This window comes from Manduca sexta, chromosome 23 (assembly GCF_014839805.1).
Source record: "Manduca sexta isolate Smith_Timp_Sample1 chromosome 23, JHU_Msex_v1.0, whole genome shotgun sequence".
Taxonomy (NCBI): Eukaryota; Metazoa; Arthropoda; class Insecta; order Lepidoptera; family Sphingidae; genus Manduca; species Manduca sexta.
Window position 1 is genome coordinate 4972742 of NC_051137.1, and position 25480 is coordinate 4998221.

Consider the following 25480-nt stretch of genomic DNA (forward strand, 5'->3'; position numbering starts at 1 on the left):
ACCAAATTAATGAAAATAAACTAAATATTACGATTTTCACTTCAAATCTACATACAATTTGTACGTACCAACATATTAAAACATAAATTCATACTAAGTAAATAAATTAATAAATTATTTAATCGCTTATTAAACAACATTGAACACAACTATACCCCACACAGTATAGGAACGCAGGGATACTGCGCAATGAACAATGACCGACCCAGACTATCCTCTTCCCTTCGCCATCGGTGCGACGAATCTCTAAAAGCGAAATTCGCCATCACGGCAATGCATAGCGTACATCAGAGACACAGTGCCATCGATGTTTACTTAAACATGTCAATAAGCATGTTTAAGTTTTACTCATCAAGGGGCCATCTCGGCAAGATATAGCGTACATCAGATGCAGTGCTATCGGTACTTACCTTAACATATCAATTACCATGTTAAAGAATTACTCATCAAGATTTTAACAGGAATCACACCTTTTAATCAAGTCTACGGCTGGGGAAAGCATTTCCGCTATAAGAGAAAGCATAGGTCATATTCTCAACGTTAAAATCATTTCAATAGATTTTCAAATCACAGTCAACATTAAAGAAACACTAAAGGATTTTTTGAATGGGCGCAAAACCCAGATGAGCTCAGAAGTGTTTATTTCAAAAGTCCAGAGATTTATCATTATAGACTTCGACATTTGTTTACATTAAATATGGACGAAACCAATATATAATATCATATAGCTGAAAGATAAGTCATTCATTGCTATTTAATCTAATTCCGGATCTATGAAGTAAATAATTTCATAATTTTTACTACCGCGCTTTTTGCACAAATATTGGGCTATATAAGGAATATTTTGTTTAAATTAAAACCCTATTACTGTCCATTATTTATAAAATATATACAACCGTCACGCGTCGTCGCGTCATCTCAACTATAGTTAGTTCGATAGGTATAAACAAAGGGTAGTTAGTCATCTTTTGTTTACCTACATCTGGACAAAGACATCTTACAGTTAAACAGCAAAATAAAATTAACTTCGGTACTGTATATTTCTATCGATAGATAATATGTATATTTATACGAATCTTTTCCTACTTCTATCTTAACGAAAAAAACAAATGCGAAACTGTTTTTTTTTCTGTGTTTGTAAGAATACAGAAACAGGTGAACGGATTAAGATGCAATTTGACAGACAGACGGACCATGCCCTGGTTAACACATGTCCTTTTTTATCACCGTAATTTGCTAACTTCCCTCTCAGTGGTAGAGGAGGCCCGTGCTCAGCAGTGGGCAAGTATATAATACAGGGATGAAAAAGAAAAAAAAATTGCTAACATAGCAAATAATTGTTTATTCAAATAGATGGCGCTGGCGGCAAATGCCACTAAAAATCGTTATATTTTAGAGAATTGCAGCGGGAAAGGCTTTTCAAGCTAGCGCAGCCGCGACCATCGTCTAATATAGGATATATTTAGCTCAGCTTCTACCTAATTACTTTCAACGACGCTTATGAATAGATTATTTTCGTAAAGAGAAAAAAATACAATTTTTAATAGAAAAAAGTTGCGAGAATGAGGAAACATCGTGCATAACCCCATTGTTAATAATAAACTTGTGAGTACGCCGTAATATTGAACCGAAAAACAAGGATTACACAGCGACATCCAATAGTTAATGAGGAAAAAAAAACTAAAGTTAACATGAAGTTAATTAAATATATTTTCATTTGTAGAGCAATCTTGCATCATTATATATCTCATATCACATTTTCAAGGCTTATCGTAAATAAAAAATCACGAAATTAATACTGTCCATAAATATATCATTTTCATCAGGAACACTTAGTTAGCTTCCATATTTTTATTGTTTTATCGTCGCTCGCTGTTACTAAGGTATTTGAACTCGCGTCGAAGTAAATGCTGTTTATTGCCTCTGAAACAAACACATTTTATTCTTTAAACATCTAAATTCTATGTAATTTCGAAACAAATTCTAAAGATAATATGTAAAACAACGAACACAAATTCAACATTCAAAATTTATGCTAAGTTCGAGTAGGTATATATATTATTCTATAAAAAGAATATATAGATACATGGTTTTAAATCGGTTGTTCAGGATAATTTTGTTGTTTTTTCTGCGGTTGGATGCGAGAAGCGTATTCTAGAAAGTCTTTATTTAACTGAGAAAAACTCTATGCATGATGAATTCGGGACTAATTCTTTGGACGCGTTCATAAATATTCTAGAATACAATTGGTTAATTGGTATTACGTTTAGTAGTTATACTTTGCGGATGCCAACGTGCGCAACAGTCATATTGGCTTTCAATGGAGGGCTGGCTTCTAACTACACGAATTTACTTATATCAAATCGACTAAACAGGACTTACGGTTGCATTTTTTCGATAACCATTTTTTTGGAGGATTACATGTAGATATTAAAAACCTAACGTATATGAATTAATAAATTAAATAAACTTTGGAGATAGTATTCACGTGCGTTGTAAGATATACTGTCTTTATTTTACAGAAATAACAAAATCATGAAAAAATAAATTGTATACACTAAGCAAATATGCAAAAAGCCCACGCAATATAAGTAATATCTATCTTTAATAGATAAGGAGTAATAAATAGGCTTATTAGCAATTACAGTTCCGCAGTGAAAAAACAAGATTCACTATCTATTTCAAACAGAAAGATGCTAATGTTTTTAATATACTTTTTCATAATGAAAAATGTTTAATATAGATAACAGATGTCCCTGTCCTTTACATTTATCGCTACTTCTTCAAAAGTATGTACATTATTATTTAGAAATCACTAGCAATCAACTTGATTGAAAGGTCAGTGCAAAACACGGTGCTACAGAATGTAGGTATTCTTATTAAAACTACTTATAGAAGGACGATTTTAGACTTTGGCGAAAATATTTGTTATATATTGATGGTTATTGGCACAATGTTAGCACAGGTAAAGACGAATATGTGGTTCCATTTAGTAACATAGTGTAAAAATAAAGCTGTATATCGCCAAGTCTAAAAAACAATAAAACGAATCGTTTCTGCAACATTCTTCGAGATGTTCCTTCTATCAAGCCCGCAGTGGATGGGATAAAGACAGGTGGGAAAAAGAAGTATTTTCTCCTTCAGCTTTCCGAAGTCCACTGCTGAACATAAGCCTCCCTAAATATTTCTAGACCAACCTGTTAGAAGCCGCCTGCATCCAGGTAGAAAAGTAAACCAGTGAAGTTGGCAGTTACCATCGTGTACGTGTAGTTCGCTGTCCTGCGTGACGGCGAGCATGTTCCAGAGCCGCAGCGCGCCCGCGCCGCCCACCCACAGCGCCGCGCGCCCGTCCCCGCACAGCGACCGCGCCGCGCACGGCAGCCGCTTGTGGTACACCTACACAGCACACAGTACACACGCCATATTATTTATTTTTTAGAACAGGCAGTGGTAATTACATTAGATTAATTATACCTTACAAACCACTATATTAAATGTATTACTTTTAGTTTGCCACGACATTATAAGAAACACACATGATTACTGCCGCTTTGGTGGTATAGTGTGCGCGGTACCGCTACCGCTCTGAGATTTCGGGTACAAATACAGCGTCTATAGTGATATGGGATTTTTGTGCTCAGTATCAGATTAAAATATGGAAATTGTGTCCGATATGGCGATAGGCTCGCCCTGTATCATATCATGGAATATAATATACGTAACGTTGCTTGGAGTGGATCGGGATGGCAGATAAAAGGGGAATTTTTTAATCATAATATTGATTGCTTTTTTACTCCCATGTGGAGCCTCGCCGCGATTTAACCTCCCATTGAAATATAAGTGCGACATATTGTCGGTCGACCTCAAGCAAAGAAACCCCATTGGATAGAGGTGTTATCACAAATATTACCAAGACTATACATGTCGTATTTTTGCAAGTTTGATTACAGTGAAAATCTTTGGAACTACTGGACCAACACTTAAAATTATTTTACTAATTTAAAACTATACGTTTATGCCTTATTTAGACAATTGGTAAATAATTCTCCGAATGACTTGAAGAATAAATATGACTGAATTATGAGGTAACAAATACACCTGTATAAGCTGTTTACACACTCGTGTTCGCGACCAATCGTCTGTACTCAACGAGTCTCTAAATCCTGATTTATTAACCCCTTACAAACTATAAACCCCTGGGTTTATCAGTTTTTCTAAGGGTTTGTTTACTTAAATTCTATTGTACGGTTGAAGCAACCTACATCGCGCAGCGCTGTGTCAGCGCTTTACACCACACGAATTACTTATTGTATTCGTTTTACCAATCAGTTCACGTTCAAACGTTCGTTCGTCAACTAGTTCGCGTGTTTTTATTACCATTACTACTTTACCATTTAGTCTGGTTCAGTGTACATAAACCATATTTTACCCGGACTTTAGTCATTTACATTTATGAATCAAACGTAATCCTTGTCCGGCCACCAAATCCCGTACATCTATGTTCTACACAAACTGAAACACGTCTAGAAGCTAGTGTATTGTTATATTTGTATTATGCGGGTGGTTGCATCCATTCGCTGTTATAAATATCGTGTCACTTAGCAAATAAACTCAGTACGATTCCAGCAATCTGACGTATCACTTGAGTCTTAGCGCGTGTAAAACAGTGACGTCGAGTACCCACGTATAAAAAAAAAATGTCTCACTTCGGCATGTTGTCCAGTTTTTACCATACTATTCATACATGGCAAAACTACAAGCAACGCATATCTCAGTGGTTTATCTATATATACTTACCGAATGCATCACACTGAGATCAGTTACGGTTATATCTCCCTCCTCACTGGACGTCACAATTCTCTCTGCAGATAGTACGAAACACACTCCTGTAACCCCGGACGGATAGATGGACAGCTTATTCACTAGTTCCTTAGTTGTATAGTTCCATATAAACACTTCCCCGTCACTAGTGCCTGTTATGATATCCAGCTCGTGCCGACGGCGTCTATGGAAAGAAAAATAAAACACCGTCGAATAGGTAAGTTTTGAAATTAGTCATAAAAGGCACATATTAAAGTTTTAAGAGCAAGGGTCAATTATCTACCGCGGTATAATAATCAGGCTTGTAAAAATCACATTTTTACCCGCAACACAAAGTTAAATAAATCAATGAAAGAATTTTCTACAGCTTCTTAATTCAGTCCATCTCTACACAATTTAATTTCCAACTTTGATATGTCAATTAATGAGATTTATTAAATAAAAATGTAGACTTAGTTTTATGTAATAATAATTAAAAACAATTAAAGCGAATTATTAACCTGTACGCGATGCATGTGATTTTGCCGTCATGATCAAACTCTGCCTCGAGTCCGCGCAGGACTCGTCCGGTCCTCCCGACCTCGCCCCAAGCGCGGACCACGCCGTCCGATCCGCCCGAGAACAACAACTGTTCTAGAATGTAATATTTAACATATCATTACGCTTTTTTCTTTTTTCAGGACCAGGCAGACCAGGGTATATCATGACTACATTTCGCCAGATACATTGGCATATCGTAATTATGTAAAATTAGGCTATACAATATGGTACAAAAATAGCATGTTAATTATTGAATGTGGTATTTTGTGTCTTAAATTGATAGCCATAAGGTTTGTAAATACTGAGCTATGGTTGAAGCCACATACTTTGAATGTTTAAAAAAAACTAAATTCATACCTTTTTGTAACCACAACAAGCAGCTAACGGAATCGTCGTGCGCTCGAAAATTCATTACAACTCTACCATATTCCATATCGTATAAATATCTGTAATATGAAAATAATTTACCAAATCAAATACTGTTTATAGTAACATAGGACTATAAATAATTCACCTATTTAGAAAATATTTCGCAGCGACAATATCTGTATCTAAATTAAACCCTTAATAATTAAGATATAAATAAAAAAAATACACAAATCAGTAGAAACTGATCCACATCACTCATAAAGGTAAACTTGAAAACTTAAAATATCTGATGGGAAAATCTATAACAAAAAATCAGTTGGCACATGTAGTAAGAGCGTCACTTAAGAGCGTTTACGCATCCGCGCGCCGTATGTCTCAAAAACAGCACTTTTCGAAGGAGATAATATCCATCAAAACATTATTTTAAAAACATATGAATTAGTAATTATTATAGAAAATTTTGTTGTCTAAAAAGTTAGTAGAGAAAATTTTTTAGATTTATTGAGTATTTGTAAATTGTTTAATGATTACTGAACAGAGGTTTTCAAATTTGCGCTTCGAACGTCTATTTCGAAGCTCAAAATATCTTAAACCACTAAGGAACATAACAATATGTTATTTTTATCTAACTAAAAAGATCCTGAAGAAAAAAGTTTGTAGAGAAAAAATATCTTTTTATGTTTAATTCATGAGAAATAAAAATTCAAAGAATTCGAAAATTTCAGAAATGTTGGTCATTTAAATGATTATTTTTATCACTATATCTTACTTAATTGAATATAATATTGAATTACTATAATAGAAGAACATCTCCTTAAAAACATACAATTTAAAAATTCTACAAAATTAGTTCTGTTATTTTTCTATAAATATTTTAAATACCACTATAAAACGCAACGCGCAAATCGTTTCAAATTAGTCCGCCTTGAGGCTTTCTAGAGAGAGGACGTATCGCTCGTCGCTCCGGCGAGACTCCAGTTGGACTTTGCTGTGCGTAGAAAAATAGTCACGTGTATACAGTGATTGCCACATCTTAGTACTTTAGTAAGTAAATTTTTTTTTTCTTTAATGATTGACAATAATTTTAGTAGTTACTATAAATTATTATTATATTATTATGTTTCAGACACAATGGGAAGTAAAGCTATTTCTAGGCAAGAAAAGGAAACGTAACAACGCTGAAACTTCGGCTAAAGCAAAAGCTAAAAGATTGATGTACTAATGTTATAACATGCGTCTGTAGTTATGGTTGTTGCTTTTTACTCATTAAACACTTGAGCATAGTTACTCGAAGGAAAAAATGGAACCTTAAGCTAAAAACAATTAGCCCATTGAAATGTTACATGAGCTTTGTATTTTTAGAGGACCCAATTTTATTTTTAGAACATGTGTGGGGGGTCAATAGAAGCTTAATCTCAAGTTTGTGAGGTCGCCCCCCTTGTCCCCTGGCCGCCATCATGGAAAAAGGGGTGAAAACACTTTTCGCGATATCTCGAAAACTATGCGTCTTACATAAATTTTGTAAAGACATAATTTGTAGCAAATTGTTTTGCCTACAAATATGTTTATATAACTTTTTGCCCTAAAATTAAAAATTAAAGAAGTTATAAGCAAAAATGTGAGAAAATGTTTATAAAAGTTTTCTTTTTTGCTCTATAACTTTTTTTTTACATTTTACAAAAAAATTACCTCAAACTAACTTGTAAATGATCTTTTGAGAAAAAATTGTTCCCTATAATTTTTTTTTATTTCATTCATTTAAAACGCTGTTACAGCGCTCTAAAGTTTACCGGGTTCGCCAATGCTCATGAGAATCTGGTCGAAACAAAATGTTTAACTTATTTTTGATTTTTTTTATTGTAAATATATTATTACAATTTTTTTGTTAAATTCGTACAACTTTACTTATTTATTCCTAACTCTATTCTTTGCCATAGAACTTACCAAATTTAACTCCTCGAATGTTATGCAGGTAGAAAAGGTATGAGTTACCATTTGGGGGATAAAGGAGAAAAAAAACATATTTGCAGGCAAAACAATTTGCTACAAATTATGGCTTTACAAAATTTTTGTAAGACGTATAGTTTCCGAGATATCGCGAAAAAAGTGTTTTCACCCCTTTTTCCAAGATGGCGGCCGGGGGACAAGGAACCCACAAACTTGAGGTTAAGCTTCTATTGACCCCCACACATGGCCCAAAAATAAAATTGCGTCCTCCAAGAAATGCAATATTCGGTCATTAAATTGTAACATTTCAATGGACTAAACGCACATTTCAAAACTCGTTTTACGCCCGCGGCGTGCGCGGTTGTATGCGGTACTCGCTATATTGGCGGCCAACTAGTAGAATCGTGCGGGCCACGGTAGCACCAGCGCGCTCTGTGGTTAGTAGGTGGGCGACTGCAGTAGTCGGTAGGGGAGGGGTGGTTACAGAAATCTGACGCCATTTTCCTCCATCGTGATCGTTTCTGATATGTGTCCATGGCGTTCTGGAACTCAACTGACCGTTAACTGTCCATTTTGTAACCGCCCGCCTTGCGATAATCGCTCGCCAAGTTTGCAGGACATAATCGGAACCGCGGTGGTTACAAATCGCACAGATCTCCGGTCGTCATGAGTTTGGAAATAAAACAGCCGTTTCTCAACCACGGCGGGCGCGAGTAAAAAACTCGCTTCGTGAGTTCTTAGCCTTATAGAATCACTTTGCTGTCCCGTTGTCAAAACGTTTACAACTCGCCAAATACCCAGAGCGCGAGTCCCACTCGCACTTGGCTGATTTTTTTGCATAATGCATATTTACGCTTACTTTCAAATAACAAGGTTTTTGTGTTCACTGATGCGCACTGTTAAGAAAATTCAAGTGACGAGAGACGGAATCCTGTATCTTTCTCCTCTTTGAACCTTAGAAATAAGGGATTTGGTAATTTATGTAGCTAGTGAATAAAACTACTAGTAGTAGTTAGTATACCTATCTTCTTAACTATTTGGGCTAGTTTAGGTTTACACGCTCACATCAATTTTACATATAATTTTATCCTGACGTTTAACCCTGTGCAGGTTTCGGCGTCATTATACTTGTATAAATTAAACGCGTCTAGATCCATATGCAGTTTTACTTAAGTATGTAGTGTTTGCGTAAACTTCGATAACAATAATAGTATATTCTATATATTTTTTTTAATTTTTAGGTAATCGTGCCTGATATTACACTCAAAATAAATAAGGTTATTAAAAGCCGCAAAACTATAGATTTTCAATATTTTTTGGATCAAATTAAAACACTCAATAACCACAACAAATAAACAGGTTGTAGTATCGAACATTTACAACTATTGAAAGAGAATGTTTGCTTGCAGTCAACATTTTTAATGAAGTGTAATATGTGCAACATGGAATTTAAGCTATTTAAGCGCTAAGAGATATACTGATAGTATGGACGTATATCGTGGAACTGTGAATGGAGCTATGATGACTAAAGTTGGTAGATCAAATTTAAACGAACAGTTAGCTTCCATAGATTTACCAATATTAACGCAAAATGTTTACATGAAATGTTACGACGAGTTAGCTAAATTATTGAAATTAGCTGCAGAGGACAGGATGCAAGAGGCCACTAGGGAAGAAACTGATAAAGATGTTGCCTGTGGCGATGTAAAAAAGAACAGTATTCCCATACTTACAGTCAAAGCTGACTGCTGTTGGTCAAAAAAAAGTACAGAACCAAGTATTTTGCTTCGTCGTGTGTCGCAAATATTATGCAAAACTATGGATATAAAACTGGTAAATTGTTATACATGGATGTACAATCGATCGATTGATGATTGATGTCACTGAGAAGCAATACCTATTAAAAAAACTATCCAAAAATATAACCAACTTCCGAAAAAGGGAGTCTTTTTATTTCTCACTTTTTAGTTATACACCTAAAAATGACATCTCATTACATACACCTTCTGACTCAAAATATAAATTCCAATATGTAATTTCTAATGACTTAATTTAAACTTTCAATACGCTAAATATTAAAAACTGCAGATCTATGGAGTAATTATGTGGTCCATTATAAACATCGTAGCATAGTAATTTTCCTGATTTATTGTCTGATTACGGAGTTCTGGTGCCTATCTTTCGGCTTCATGATGAGCTCCACTTTACTAAAGGGTACTTTCTAAATGCAAATGCTTTAAAAAGTGAAAATAACAATTTGTAAAATTGCCGTTAAAATTTGTTAAAAATGTTTATTTTTTTTTATAATTACAAAATGATACATATAAACTATTTCATGATGAATTCTTATATATTTAATAATAGAATTCTTCATTTATCACAAATTCATAAATCATAAGTTACATTCCAATTAGATAATTAAAGCGAAAAGATCAAAATTGGTTGGTCTGACTATAAAGATAGCCGACGCGCTAACTCTACGCACACAGCTACGCAACGGCTCTGTGTGAGTGAATTTTGCGAAGAATTACCTATAGTTGACTTCACGCGCGGCACGTAAACGCTCTTAAGAGAGGCTTCACCGAGTAAACTAATTCCTTTTATAATAAAAGCCAAAATCAAATTCTGAATTACACATTCTGAATTAAAACATCAACAATTTGCCAAAAAAATAAATAAATTCTAAGCTGATCCTTATTATTACAAACTTACATTTCATTATCCCACGATCCTACAGCGACAGTGTTATCATCTATCATCACGCACGAACTCAAAGGGGTAGACGATAACACAACACTCCTAATCTGCTTCCTTTGCACTGTATCATACACTTTTAGAGTCCCGTCGCGTCCCACCGACACTATTCTATCCCCTTGACGTACAACACACGTAACAGCTTCCTTATGAAGCCGTATCACATCTACATTCTCCATACTGTAGGTCCATCCGTTGGTATCTTGTGATAATGGCCTTGCGACACGATGCGAGATTTTTTTCACGTGCGGTTTGGTGAACAGTTGCTTCGGCACTTGGCCGAACTCCATAATTTGTACTTCCAAAGCGTGCCGGTCGTTCATGTCGTAAATGCACTCGAGGTTGACTGCACCTTCGTAGCACACGTGGTGGAAAACTGAAAAAAAATTCGTCGGAGTATGATATTTGTTTTATGTTAAGTAGTACAGGTATTTTCTTTTGGCAAGCCATAGCGATACGATTTATTTGCTAGATTTTATTTCCATGTTTTCCTTTACAATAAATGATGCAATCATTGCGTATGAATGCTTATGCTAGAATCCCTAATAAAGTTGACGTCAAAGATATTTAAAATCTCAATCAATATTAAATAAAGTGAATAAATAAAAATATTGCATAACACTCTTGAAGCAAACCTGAGTATTTCTCAAAATAAATGCACGTAACGAAATAATCTTTATGAAATATTATTACGAAATTTACCGTCTCTGTCCTTTTTTTCTTTGGCTTCATACATTTACGTTCTATCAAATACCATAATATGAAATTAATGTATTAAGACAAATAAAAAAAAAGCAGATGAGAAAACCAAAAGTCGTAACAATATTTCGTAAAAACTATTTCGTTATGTACATTTATTTTGGGAAATACTTATCTGCATTTAAACAATCAAGAACCAGAAATTATAATAATTTAACGGTTATTTAAACGCTTTCAAAATGCGACGCCATTTTAATTGAAACAAAACCCCAGCCTTTACAGAGTGAAAATACAAGTACAGTCAAGTATAAAAGTTGCTGACTAAATTCAAAATTTTTAATATTCAATATAATTTTATGTACAAAACATTTTTTTTTCTTTACTAAATTTAATTGAAATGGGCTTTGATGAAATAAAAGCACAACAAATGCTTTAACTTCGAAAGACTTTTATTATAAACGTGAGAGAATGTTTTACACTGCACAGCGCACACTAGAACCATCATGACAGCAGTGTTGCCAACATAGCACAAATATAATTACTTAATGTATAGTTTTTTTACATTGCTACCAACAGGCTTACTATATGATAGGTAAAAAAAGGTCTATTCAAGTTAACACGTATGTAGATAATTCATTATTACCATCACTATCACCAATAGGATGTCTACAGTTGAACATGGGTCTATCTTAAAAAAATTCAAAAAAAACTCTTTGAAAAGCGTCATTTATAATGTCGTCTGGCCACCTTGTAGACGTCGGTGGACATCCAATGCCGCGCTTGTCGAAATAGACATTTTGAATTCGATCAACAATTTTATAGGTGACTGTACAAACTACATACCATTATTTGCTTTAACAGCCTCCTCGCCTCTTTGCTTATAACCAAATATGAGATCGATCCATAAATGCAAATGTCTTGATACGTATTCTGATTCCAACGCCTCCCTGAGCTTGTTGACGAAATCTTCAGGCGAAGATGCCCAAGGCGGGAGGGCCACGTTATCCACCTTCGAACCGTCGTACCGGTAACCGAAGTCTATATCGTATTTATTTATTAGGAAGTCGCCTTTAGCCTCTGTGTCGTAGAATTCAGGTACTAACTCCTGTAATATGAAATAAAAAAAAGGTTGAATAAGTGTTCGCTTTATTGGTCTAGTGGATCTTGGCCTGTGAACCGTAAAGTTTTGCGTTTGAAAGTTTAGATGAGAGTTTCAACGGGTTCTTAGAATTGGAATGTGGGCCGTTTGAATATTGGCGAAAAATAGGGTATTTGACTATTTTTTTTTTAAATAACTATTATAAGATATGTACGTCATAAAATTCTAAAACAGAAGAAATCATTAATTTCTGATCAAACATCTAGAAGTTATAAGCCATTGAAATTTGGTACTAGGGGCTGAGTATCAATAAACAGAAAAGAGACTAAATACTTGCTTGTCACATCAGCGAGCATTACGATGCGTGCGAAAGAAAGAAATGGAGCGATATTACCACTCCTGCACGTATTAATATTTGAAATTTGTGCTATTTTTATTTAATGCTATTTTTACAGAAGGTTTTTTTTTGTACTAATTGCTGTTACATATTAAAACATGCATAAAATCAAACATAGTCAAATACCCTATTGGACACTTTATCCCGATATTGGAAGGATATAACGGCGAAATGTCAGTGTACTAATAACGCCTCTGTGATAAAAGCGTAAACGTGTATGAAGACTGAAAATTTAACAAAAACCTAATTTCGTAATATGCAAATTACGTGCACATTATCTTTAAAGTAAATCTTATTATTCAAGGCCGTACAACGCTAAAATGTACACTTACTTTAAAATCCGACATGTTCCGCAAACAGTTATTATAAACATCTTTAACGGAGTTAAACATCCTGTCTGGATGGTCGAACCTTCCGTTTTGTAAACATAACATGTACTGTGGATACTTTCTTACCTGAAAACAACATTAGTTAATAACTAACGCGAAAATTTACCAATCAGAACAAAGTTTTTTGACATGCTCACTAAATAACTTATTTTGATTGGTTTATTCTCGGAAACGAAACGATGATTGTAATCGTTTATTTAAAACGAATGTAGAAGAACATAATTGGTGACGTTAATTTATATAGGCATAGAAGAGAATCAAACCATCGTACATGTAGTGTATATGCGTTAGAAGTCTTATGCGCTGGTTAGCTGGAATACATCCAGCATGGTATGTCGGTTTGACTTTGACGATCGTAAAATCTTTCATTGATCACTTCTACTCAGTGGCGGATATGTCTATAAGCCATATAAGGCGTGGACTAAGGGTGGCAGTGACTAAGGGGTGGTTTCAAAGTAGAGGAGGGACAAATAAGGCCATTTTTTAAAAAGTATATACCCGACATTTTGTGTGACCTGACAAATTGGTTGTAGTCAGGGACATTTTTTTGTGTTCCCGTATAATAGGCATTCCAATGCGGGACATGCGGGGTAACACAAACTGACTGACCTATACTTTAAGAAAGTATAAAACCGGCGCTACTTCCACTACACCAGATATAAGACCAAGCACAGAGTAATCTCTTTGTCAGGGTAAAAAAACATACATAAAAACTTGGTTACGTAAGAATATATAATTTTTGCTCAGCAGAGCGTGAACATTTATAATTTTGCTTGAAGTCAGATTCATATTTTTATTGTAAAGGATATTGCACACTATTACATCCTCAATGCATGATTCATACAATGAACATCCAAAAATCAATAACAGCTGATATGACACTTCAATAAATAAGTGTTGATAAGATATCACGCTGATCCTATAAAACATAATATGCAACCGACTTACACATTATATTTTATTATAAAAAAAGTATTGAAAACGAATTATTTTAGTGGAAAGTGATCAACAATGAAATACATAAACTGCCACACTACTAAGGATAACGGCGGCTTTAGGGGGTGCGAACGGGGCAACCGCTCAGCGCCTCGCGTTTAGGATGACTTTTTTGTCACCAAACTATTTACCACGCACTTTTAGTAGGTATCCTCAGAAATTGCTATTGAAATCGGCGCCCTTATTTTTCTCGCCCGCGGCCTTGCGCATACACTGGCAAGGGACACAAAGAATGAAGGCCTTGCAAAAATCGCCTGGAGGCGCGAAAAAATATTATTTTATACTGATATTTATTTCTTTCGAAACATACACTTTCTTTTTTACATCTACGGTCCGAGTAACTTATGTGGTGTTATTTTTAAGAAGATACTTAAAAATAACACCACATAAGTTACTTATGTGGTGTTATTTTTACTTACTAAATAAAATAAAACAAGTCCCGGGGCGGAATAATGCGATCCGTAAAGAAACCTCGGATCACTCATTTCATAGAACCTTTCCATTAATTTCTCCAACCTGTCAGGGTTGAGAGCTCCCATCGGCTTTGAGAGATCCCGGAATGTTTCAGATTTATTCAGATCTAAAGTTTCTGATGTGTAATCAGCTACAACCCATGGAAAGACGGGATACTGCGTCAGGTCGTTTTTACTTCTGTCCCCGAGACTGAAATCAAAGGGTGATCGTTATTTCTAAGGACATAATAAAAAAAAAAAAACAACTTAGTATTGATATACACGTTGTTATTTTTAGGGTCGGCCTGAGCATTACAGACGCCCAGTGCGAAATATTTTTGTCCCCTTTTTTCTGGCGATTTTTTTTAAATCACAAGTATATGTCCCTGGCGCCTTCCCAGACCCTTGGCGCCTTTACTACGACCTGGTCCCCGGGCAACGCACCGCTCGCTTCATCTTACAGACACTAAGGGCACCACGGGTACCTAGAAGCCTTCACCATAGAGAATCAGAGAGCGTCCTCCGACCCTTAGCACCTAGAGCTGCCGCTCCGTTCATCCTATGAACGAGCCGACCCTGGTTATTTTAAAACGTATACAAGATGGCAATACACGTTAGCCAATTATTGCCAAGTGAAGGCCAGTACCAATATGTGACAAAATTGCCTTGCCATCGCTCAGTGTGATAAGCGTGCGTGTGTTAAGACAAGCGCCAACGAGTACAAATCTCATTTATCGTAGATTGTCACAACTTGCAGTCGCTTCACAATCATTTCTCTCACTTGTACACAATAAAAACTGACAGCAGAAAATGTGTGGACACCTCCACAAAACACATCTATATTGGCTTTATACATTGGTTTGCTTTAAACTTGCCGATCGTCTAGAGTCTATACGATAGCGCTTGTAACAATTTCAGTCCGCTTATATATATAATTTAATTTTATATGAAATGCAAAAATAAATAAATACAGTATGTTGTTTTTTTATTCTACTGTCCCGATTTTTTTTCGATATAGTAAAATTATCCTTACATGGAACAGAATTGATAAGCTTAAAACATTTTTACAAGAGCTAATGGTTTCTAAGATAAATTTTACTTTTCGTATCATTAAAAGAAAATATATTTTATAGGTATTTAATATTATATTAAATAGAATTCAATATTTATAGCCTACAAACTCCCTCTATGACTAAACAATAGATAGGTTACCAAGTGTTTTTATTCAACCATGAGTCATTAATCCCAACTATTGTTAACAGGTACACTTATGTAGCATATTTTATGATTAATATTGATGTTTATATGAAAACATACTTTGAAATGTCATGTTTGTACAATGTACAGTCTTCAATTAATACAAGCATTGTCCATATTTTACATACTTTTAAATGCAATATCATTAATTCATTACACTAGACATTTATGGGTAGATTTACTAAATATCCCACTGCAAGTCAAATATTTCAATCATTTCCCTCCACTTGCGAAAGGACTTTTGTGGGCCAAGTTTTCCAATGAATCTGTTGCATGATCTTTCTCTTTCTGACTGTCTACAGCTTATCATATAACATACATAGCCTGCTTTGTTTTGTAACATAACACTTAACATCAGGGACATGTGAATCACAATATTGCACAATAACTTACCAATTGAGATACATCAGGTAATCGTAATTGGACACAACACCATTCTGCCACTGGAGTGTCATCTCTTCAGCATGAACACTTTCGAGATTTACAACCGGAGAGTTCTCCAACATATTGTACACTTTGTCCCTGTCATATTCACGCTGAAATGTCAGGTACATGTGAGGCACTGAGCTTTCTTCCGCACTGTAGATTTCAAGACCCTAAAATCGAATATTATTAAGTGTAAAAAACAATATATCATTGCCATAGCAAGCAATAAGTAATTCTGCAAAATAAAAATGACATTTTAATAATTTCTAACCAATCAAAGCATGAAAGTAAGACAAAAACAATGGGATACATACAACTTGCCTTAGCAAAAATCTTCTTTTGTAAATCCTCCTTAAATATTTCAGTTTCAACTTCAAAATTGGACTCTGCAAATGTGATAATAATAATGTTACAATTTAAAGAAAGCCTGGGAGTTAGACATCAAATGTTGGAAACAATACACAAAGGAATTGCATATTATTATGGAAAATTTGATGCAAATTTTCAGTATTTGTGACTAACACTGAACTTATAGCAAAATAAGTATAGTTTATTTTGTGTTATTGAAATCGAACATTTGCAATAAAGGTAACTAGACATATTGAATAAATAAAACCATAATAAGTCAGAGTCTAATAAACAAACAACTAATAAAACTACAATTTATTACTTAAACAACAAATATAAGTCCTTGTCACATAAACTGTTAAGAAGACAATGAAGCAAGGACATTTTTTGTGCATTTCAATTTACTGCATTATTGTGCAATGGAAAAGTTTTGATATAAACAATGAAAAAATTCTTTTTTGAATATTGTCAAAAACCATCTTCTCAAGAAACTTAGCATTTGATTATATTTAATTGTATTAAGCATACTTACGCTTTCTACATTACTAAAAGGTTGAAAATAGATAGTAGTTGGAGTGAGAGCCAGTTTACCCTGATGTCTGACAAGGGGTGATATTTTTTCAGCTTGTAGTTCACACACTATCTCCTCAGTAAAATCATCCATCATGACAGGATCAAACTCCATTCTCATGTATCTTGAATGAAGAATAGTGGCCACCATGCTGTTATGCTCAGGCGCATGTAGAGTTGAGGCTCTCTGCAGCTGCTGCATTTGACTCAAACACTCTTCAGCCGAAGCAAAATCAAAAAAGATGTAAAAATCTTTTTCTTCATACACAAATTTGTATGGTGCCAGAATGTTCTCTTCGAGCATTTCCGCGTATTGTTTTGTGCGTACTTTAATAGTGTTGTTCTTGCCATTCAAGTGTAACACTGTCAGATCAATACAATCCTTGAATTGTAACTTTATGAGTGGAGGTCGCATGTCCTTGGGTTCAAAAACAATAGATTTAGAGCACAGTTTCAGTCGACCATGTGTAGGGTTCCCCACTTCTAAGCATTCATTATAATGCATACTACATGAGAAATCTTCGAAATAAACTTCGCCGGGCTCTAGTAACAGCATCGAAAACCTACAATATTGCCAAAAACTATTAATTATAAAATAAACAAATAAATGAGTCATTCAACAAATAAAGTACAAAATAATATACCTTGATTTGTCCATTTTGCATGCTCCGACGAAAAAATGTATAGTAGTATCTTTTGTGTTACACCGCTAAGCTTAACCGGTCAAGCAAAATCCGGCATCTAAATAAGAACTTTCACCTTTTGTTTTGGTTCGTTCCGTTTCACAAACGGTACAGCTGGAAAGAATAAACACAGTTAATCTCAAATTGCAGACAGCAGAAATTGTTATGACAACTAATAACTGACAGATGACATTTAATAAATAATAAGTGATGTTCTTCGATTCTTCCTGGCAGAAGGTAAAGGTCGAGGATACTTTATTCTAACTATCGATCTGCCAATCTAGCTATTGATTTAATATTCGAATCCACTAGCCATAACTTACTTAGTTACCACATTACTCTGCTTGAGCCTGGAATTGAATTTTCACTGTACCTGCCCTGGCTGGTGAACGCTGCTCAGAATAATATAGATTTTTGACAACAGATGGCGCTTTTTTATAATTTCTAGAATTATTTAAAAAAAAGACGACATCGCTTCGGTAGGTATCACAAACAATAACAATTTGTCACTGACATCATCTTTGAATAAGAACTTTTGTTTTGGTTCATTCTGTTTCACAAACGGTGCAGCTGGAAAGAATAAACACAGTAATCACAGATTTGCAAAGTGCAGACAGCAAAAACTGTTATGACAACTTACAAAGTTGACATTTAATAAATAATAAGTGATGTTCTTCGTTCTTCCTCACGGAAAGTAAAGATCGAGGACACATTATTAACTATCGATGTGCCAATCTAATTATTGATTCGATACTCGATACTCGAGTCCACTAGACATAACTTACTTAATTACCAAATTACTTTGCTTGAAGCCTGGTATCGATTTTTCACTATACCTACGCTTGAACGTTACTCAGAATAATAAATCTTTTTCACAACAGATAGCGCTTTTTTTATTTTATGTAAATTTATAGAATTATCTAAGAAAAAAAAACGACATCACGTCGTCTCGGTATCACAAACAATAATTTGTCTACGACAGCATCTCTTGACAAGACAATAATATGTAGCCTGCAATGACTAAATATAAAGAGGACAGGCTTCAAAAGTTAGCTATATGAATAAGTTATATTTATGTTAGGGAAATCGACGCAGAATTGTCAATATATATGTCTATCTCTTTTACTCAAAGCTTATTTGGAACGCAACAAAAAACAAAAATAATTGCTTTCTTCGCATATGGCACTATTTCGTTTACTTCAACACACTGGGACCGCCTTGCGGCAGAAACGCCATTTTATGCGGGCCAGTCAGCAAGTACATGTAGTGTCAGACGATGTAAACAAATCTTCATAAATATTGAATTTAAAGTAATATAATCATATTCTCAATTGTTCAGTGTGTTTATTAGTGTATTTGTTAAGTTTCGAAAATGACTCAGTGTTGTGTGAAAGGATGCAAATCGAATTCACGCAAGAAAGACCCCGAAATATCTTTTCATAGGTTAGTAACTGTTTTTACCGAAAATTAGCAAATATCTTTGTATATTTACTTTTTGGATTTGTTTTTATCAATTAAAATGGTATGGGGATCTGGTTTGTTAAGCTTTGGACCCTTTTAGGCGTGATTTATACACATTAAAATCATTATGTTTGTTTACACACGAGCTTAGGGATGGGTGGGTGGATTTGTTTAGAACTTATTGATATCGATATTTTAACAGACGCCCGTTTATCAGTTACGGTTTTTGTCTTTGAAAGAATGTTAGAGCACACATCAATATTGTATTATCCAGAACGACAAACGAAGTGAAATTAGAATATTTTTTTAAGATAACCAAAAACATTTAAAAACCAAGGCAAAATGAATTGAGAATATTGAGCGACGTGATTGGAATCCTACACCAAATACATATTTCTTTACATTTTGAGAAGATATGCATAAACCACACGTTTAATTAACGCGAGTAAAGATAACTGTTTTCCAACAATATTCCCGATAAGTAAAATAGTAATGATTATTATACTTCACCTAATAGTAATATTACTTTAATATATTGCTATGAATAAAATTTGAATTGTTACATAAAAGAATAGATAAACATAAAAGAAACAACATAAAGATGAAATGTAAGATATATTGTTACAATTGGCGGTCTTATGTTTCGAGCAACCTTTGCATACACGGAAATAGATACATAATCATATTGTTGATATTGCAAATAATTATTATAATTGATTATCTTAACCACCATCTTTACGCTCATTGATTTTAGTTTGCTGAACCATAGTTATGTTTCTCGATCAAAGAGCATAATAATAAAATAAAATAAAACCAACCAAATAATTGCTGACTACGCTATCTTATTCCATTTATCATGTATTAAGTAAATATGTTAATCTGTAACTTAAATTTTTAGCAAGGAATAGTGCAACATACAAATATAGATCAAACACAACTGGATGTTTGTCACAACAGGTACTGCTTTCTTTAACAATTGTTACTTATAAATCAGTTTCAGTTTGTTTGTTTATATTATGGTTTGTTATATTTATATTATGGTAGAACCTAACCCTTTTGCGTATTTGATCTTTTTTGGGCTTGTTTGTCTCTCTTTTAATTCTTCGATGTCGATACAAAATTTTTGGTACTAGCATATCACTATTGTAAGGGGCGGAGTCGGCGCCATTTTATGCATTAAATGTGCCGCATGTCACGTGACCATATTACCCATCCTCTATACTCTTTAATCATTGATTGGTAGCCTGTCCTCTAGGGACGAAGAAAAAAAAAACAAGACAATATGTCATAAAAATTGCAAATGTCATCAGTCGGCGGCAATTCAAATTGTTAAATCTTTTTTTGTTTGTTTCATAAGAATGCAAGAGGATAAAAATGCTATATTTCAAATGCGTTTTCCACAAAAATTGTGGTATTTACTTAATTTGCGAACTGAGGCAATCTTATGGGGTGGTACTGGAAGAACTATTTTATTCAATTACCGAGTTTTGCATAATTATTTGCAATGCAATCAATCTGTCTTTAAAACAACCAATATATCAAGTTTCGTAAGGCAATTAAATTTATATGGATTTCGTAAAGTAACTTCTCATCTACAAGATCCATTATGTAATTCTAGCAACCCATATATGCATGAATATGTACACGATTATTTCCAGTATGGAAGACCAGAATTATTAAATAAAATTACTAGGAAAGCTTTGGCTATGAAGAGAAGTTTTAAACCTAAGGTTTACTTTCTAATTTATTTGTATTTACTCTTGTTTTTCCGTTATTAAATTATTAAAATTACAGGGATTCTGTGACCATATTGAACAAATGATATTTTTGACACCATTGCAAAAAGCTCGACGTGCTTTGAGGATGGCATTAAAAAGAGCAGCCCAGGACATGATTTTACAAAATTCTTCGAAACAATTTAAATATCTCATTGATTGGGAAGGTAAATTACTAAACCTTATATTAGGTATATTGTGTGTTTTAGGCACCTTGTTACCTAATTATGGAATAGCCTACAACAACTATATACCAGGCTTAATGTGAATTGTAGAATATTTTCCTCTTTGTCACATGTGAAGCTCAAATCCTGTAGTTAGGGTGTACTTAATCCTAACTTATGTAATCTCTATAATTATCTATATATCTATCTATCTATCCTATGGGTTCTTGCCGCTTCAGGTGGTCCCAAAAAGATAAAAAAATGTGCCCTTTTGAACAAAAAATAATAGAAGCGTCACCAGAGCGCCCTTAAATACTGGTTAATGCAATAAAAGGGAAAAAAATGCTTTTATTTTAAACATTTTGCTGTCCCCCAGAAGGAAATATTGTATTTTCATTGAAAATTCGAAATTTCCTACATAATAATGTATGTGTACATATTAATAGATTTTGTATTTACAAATATTTGTATATATTATTATAAGTATATATGTAATAGTACACAATATTGTGTTTATTGTTCTCAGATGCACAAGATGGATATTGTGAAGATGATGAACACATAGAGTTGGATTGGCTGACTCAAAACAATGAGTCATCAGAATGCATATTGCCTGCACCAGGTATCCTATCCATCCTTTTTACCATTTCCTTTATCATACCAAAATATCCTTATTCATTCCTTTCCACAGTCAATAATGAAGAAAATACTAAACAAGTTAAGCCTGAAAGTGTAGGGTAAGTTAAAAATATGATGGAAAAATACTACCTACTTTATATGACAGTAATTTTAAACAGATGAATAAAATATCAATAATATTTAATAATAGTAAAAAGAAATTTATTTACTTTATGTACAACATAGTTACTATTGTCTTGAATATATTTAGTAAGTAATTTAGTCAGTAATTAAGTTAAATAACACATATTTTGTGTGTATAACGTAATGTGTAAACTAGCAATATTTTATGCTAAGGGAAAAGTTAAATATTTCAATCTCCTAATATTGCAGAGATAAACCTCCAGATGACATAATCAATTTTAATGATGATTCATGCCAGCAAAGCGCTGAGAATTTTCCTGGCCAATTTCTTAGCATGCCTGATCTGGATCCAGAACCTTCTGGCAGCAATCCTAGTGTAGAGTTACTGGCTGAGTTTGACATAGACAATGATGCTGACCAGAATATTGTGAGAAAAATCAGTGACAAAGGAAATTACTGTAGCTCACTGAATTGTGTGTTACCCTCAATAAGTAATGACCAGATTGATGATGTTTCTATTGCAGAGGTACTTTTCATAAAAGCATATTGATCCTTCATAAAACTGTTACCATGTTAACATTAATTATATCTTTATTTTAAACTTATTAAATATGAAGATAACATTTTATTTCAACAGAACAATGAAAATTCAGCTCATTATCACAGAGAATGGGACCAAATGTTTAGTGACATCATGGCCAACAAAGCTCCAAACCATGAGTGTGGTTCTGATTTGAAGGAGCTGTATTCTCAAATTTCTAAAACTATTGACTTACTTAATTCTTAAAAGAAAGCAATTGTTATGAACTTATGCCTTTATTAAAAAAAAAAATACACCATATTACTTCTTTTGTTTTTTCTTTTCTGCTTCCTCTTCTTTTTCTTTTTCAATGACTGACACATATGAGTTAATAGTGTCAATGTCAAGCATTTGCATGGGCTGGCCACGTCTCATTACTGCTATTTCAAGGTTCTTTTGTCCAGACTGCACCACCTCTAGAAGGGCACGGATGGCCAGCTGAAATCATGAGAGTAAAGTAAATTAAAATCTTCATAAAATTAGTGCCCATAGTGTTTGTTTTCCTAGATTTTTCTAAGCATTGTAATAAGTGAGGCCTGATAATTTTTGTTTGCAAAAATTAATTTCTAAGTAATATATCAGGTCTCTATGGACTGACAACTGGCTCTATTAAGCCGTTCTTATGTTACTACTTTAGTACACATACTTTTAATTTAAATAAAGTACTGCGGGTTAACAGTTTTCTTAACAATGTTATAATTTATTCTAAATTATAATTAATAAGCACACATAAGCAGCAATTGGGTATTTCAAATCCCTATTTTTTCCATAATCCATCCCAACAGTATTCCACGCCTTATTAAGCCATCATGATTAAGATACTATATTCAAATTAGAGGATTTTGTATTGATTTTTATGCAAGAAAACTATAATTAAGTCTCCAGAGAGAATCATTTCATGCAAATATCTTAGTTTCATCATAACTTTTGTTATAGTCAGCTACATAAGGACCTTCAAACAAATTAAAAACTTCAAAAGGCTTTGACACTATAACTAAAATCAAAATATATTTTTTTCTTTATCTATACTAACATATAAAGCTGGAAAGTTTCTTTGTATGCATGAATCTCCAGAACAAATGATGCAAATTGAAAAATTCTTCTAGTATTGGATAGCCCATTTAACAAGGAAGGCCTATAGGCTATTTATTATCACACTATGACCAATAGGAACAAGCATCAATAACAGTTGTTGTAAAAACAGGGGAATATATTCCTTTTGAGAGCTTTTGTTAACATGCAATGTGTAAATGGTTAAAATTACCCAATAACCATGTATGAGGGAATTGTTCCTTTTAAAAAGTATGAAAAAATGAATATAAAATAAAGTTCCCTGCTGTATCTATTTGGCTGTCTGAACCCGGTAATCTCACAAACTATCAATTTCAATGAAATTTGGTATGGAGATAGTTTGTAACCCTGCATAGAATGTGGGCTACTTTCTATCATGAGAAAATTTTACCAAACAAACTCTTTCACACGAGCGTAGCCGTGACCAAAGCTGGTCAATAGTTAACATTCTAAAAAATAATTTTGTGAAAAAAAAATATCATTTGGGCACAAAAGTTTAAAGCTTATACAGTGGCACATGATCACTTTATATGGTTATAAAAGGTCTATAACTGACAAACTAATAGGAATTCATATAAAATTCATAAAAATCTTACTACTTGTGTTTACCATACAACTAATAACAAACAAAGACATAGTATTAGAGAAACTATTACCTTCACTGCGCCATTCTCGTTAGCCACTTCTGCAGTTGTATAGTTCTTCTCCAAGAACTCTCTCACAGTCTTTGCAGACCTGCCAGTGGCATTGGCTTTCCATTCATAGTAAATTCCAGAAGGCTCAGTTTGGAACAAATGTGGCGATCCGTCGTAATCGAAACCACCGATCAAGCACGATATACCGAAAGGACGGCGACCATTACTCTGAGTGTATTTCTGTTTGAGGCCAGCTATATATCTCGTGATGTACTCCAATGTGACTGGGTCTTCTACAGTCAGTTTATGTGACTGACATTCAATTTGAGCTCTATTGATCAAGATACGAGCGTCTGCAGTCAAACCGGCAAATGCCATGACGACATGATCATCCAGAAGGCATATTTTTCTCACGGTCCTCTCTTCTTGCAATTTAGCCACAGACTTCTTCTCAACTCCTAATACTACCACATCGGCGCCTCTAACACCGACCTGGAACCAAAACAACATTCAAAAACTCACAATCATCATCAAGTGACTGTATGAAATAACATAACCAATTACAAAATACTTACAGCCGTGGAACCCTTACGGACGGCTTCCTGTGCATATTCTACTTGTAACAAATGTCCATCCGGTGAAAATACTGTAATAGCTCTGTCATATCGTGCAGACATTTTATTATTTTTATAAACTTAGAATGATTTTTGTAAATTGAAGTTTACTGTTCGTTCACCGCTGTCGAAATATAAGTAGTGTTGGGATGTCATGTATGAAGCTATTAATATATCGATTATCGATTCCCAAAATTATTACACTGAGCAATTATTTAGTTGTTATCTATCACGCATTTCACACAAATAATTGTGCTTTTTAGTGTACTATATTTGAATAGTTTGCAGTTTCATAAACTACTTTTTTCTTATAATCGTGTTTTTAATCTCTATGCTTAGCTATAAAATATTTAATATTTACTCCGCTTTACCTGACGAATTATGTATATGATTGTAATATATCGATTTTAAAAATAATTGTATATTGTATCGATCATAGGACACCATTACACTCAGGATGACAAACGAAAATTCAACAGACGCTCGTTTTGTTCGTTCAGAAATTGCATACCTATTTATTTTCTTTTACTTGGATATTAGTTACTCTTTAAAAGTTTATATAAGTTAATAATTTTCTTGTTTATTTTTTTCAACAGATCTTATATGAATTTTTATAATATATTTATTACCTAACTTTGCTCTACTCAGAAGTCAGAACTAGGATCAAATAA

General features: G+C 33.9%; 3 protein-coding genes across 6 annotated transcripts; 1 reads left to right on the plus strand and 2 right to left on the minus strand.

Annotated features, from left to right (window-relative positions):
• Positions 1–1686: 1686 nt before the first annotated feature.
• LOC115452321 (protein FAN-like) lies at positions 1687–18402 on the minus strand. Of its 4 annotated transcripts, XM_037441953.1 has the most exons (15): positions 18388–18402; positions 18121–18317; positions 17709–17861; positions 17027–17627; positions 16461–16532; positions 16114–16316; positions 14431–14674; positions 12959–13081; positions 11974–12235; positions 10390–10807; positions 5719–5807; positions 5322–5454; positions 4798–5005; positions 3255–3396; positions 1823–1923 (listed from the first exon to the last, which is right to left on the minus strand). In XM_037441953.1, exons 3-15 carry the CDS (start codon positions 17720–17722, stop codon positions 1823–1825), a joined length of 2610 nt encoding a protein of 869 aa, XP_037297850.1. In that variant the 5' UTR covers positions 17723–17861; positions 18121–18317; positions 18388–18402. The 4 variants fall into 4 exon arrangements, with proteins under 4 accessions (XP_037297848.1, XP_037297850.1, XP_037297849.1 ...); XM_037441952.1 differs by lacking the exon at positions 18388–18402 and having other exon boundaries at positions 18121–18373; XM_037441954.1 differs by lacking the exon at positions 18388–18402 and having other exon boundaries at positions 18071–18373.
• A 2164-nt stretch (positions 18403–20566) lies between these two features.
• LOC115452315 lies at positions 20567–22757 on the plus strand. The gene is made up of 6 exons (XM_030180810.2): positions 20567–20938; positions 21003–21150; positions 21674–21769; positions 21839–21884; positions 22159–22435; positions 22547–22757. Exons 1-6 carry the CDS (start codon positions 20567–20569, stop codon positions 22694–22696), a joined length of 1089 nt encoding a protein of 362 aa, XP_030036670.2. The 3' UTR covers positions 22697–22757.
• LOC115452316 (proteasome subunit alpha type-7-1) lies at positions 22710–24982 on the minus strand. Its single transcript, XM_030180813.2, has 3 exons — positions 24771–24982; positions 24217–24687; positions 22710–22927 (listed from the first exon to the last, which is right to left on the minus strand). The coding sequence occupies exons 1-3, from the start codon at positions 24870–24872 to the stop codon at positions 22751–22753; spliced, it is 750 nt and encodes a 249-aa protein (XP_030036673.1). The 5' UTR covers positions 24873–24982; the 3' UTR covers positions 22710–22750.
• Positions 24983–25480: the final 498 nt, after the last annotated feature.

What these genes read in the sequence shown, in the direction of transcription:
- LOC115452321 (XM_037441951.1), bottom strand. An exon ending in GGATCGTGGGATAATGAAAT is followed by an intron (nt 5,808 to 10,389) that starts GTAAGTTTGTAA and finishes TTCATATTACAG; the next exon opens with ATATTTATACGATATGGAAT. An exon ending in ATCTCAGTGTGATGCATTCG is followed by an intron (nt 3,397 to 4,797) that starts GTAAGTATATAT and finishes TGTGCTGTGTAG; the next exon opens with GTGTACCACAAGCGGCTGCC.
- LOC115452315 (XM_030180810.2), top strand. Translation starts at nt 20,567, where the DNA reads ATGCAAGAGGATAAAAATGCTATATTTCAAATGCGTTTTCCACAAAAA. An exon ending in ATGCATATTGCCTGCACCAG is followed by an intron (nt 21,770 to 21,838) that starts GTATCCTATCCA and finishes TCCTTTCCACAG; the next exon opens with TCAATAATGAAGAAAATACT. An exon ending in GTTAAGCCTGAAAGTGTAGG is followed by an intron (nt 21,885 to 22,158) that starts GTAAGTTAAAAA and finishes CTAATATTGCAG; the next exon opens with AGATAAACCTCCAGATGACA.
- LOC115452316 (XM_030180813.2), bottom strand. Translation starts at nt 24,872, where the DNA reads ATGTCTGCACGATATGACAGAGCTATTACAGTATTTTCACCGGATGGA. An exon ending in TCCGTAAGGGTTCCACGGCT is followed by an intron (nt 24,688 to 24,770) that starts GTAAGTATTTTG and finishes TTTTGGTTCCAG; the next exon opens with GTCGGTGTTAGAGGCGCCGA. An exon ending in ACGAGAATGGCGCAGTGAAG is followed by an intron (nt 22,928 to 24,216) that starts GTAATAGTTTCT and finishes TCATGATTTCAG; the next exon opens with CTGGCCATCCGTGCCCTTCT.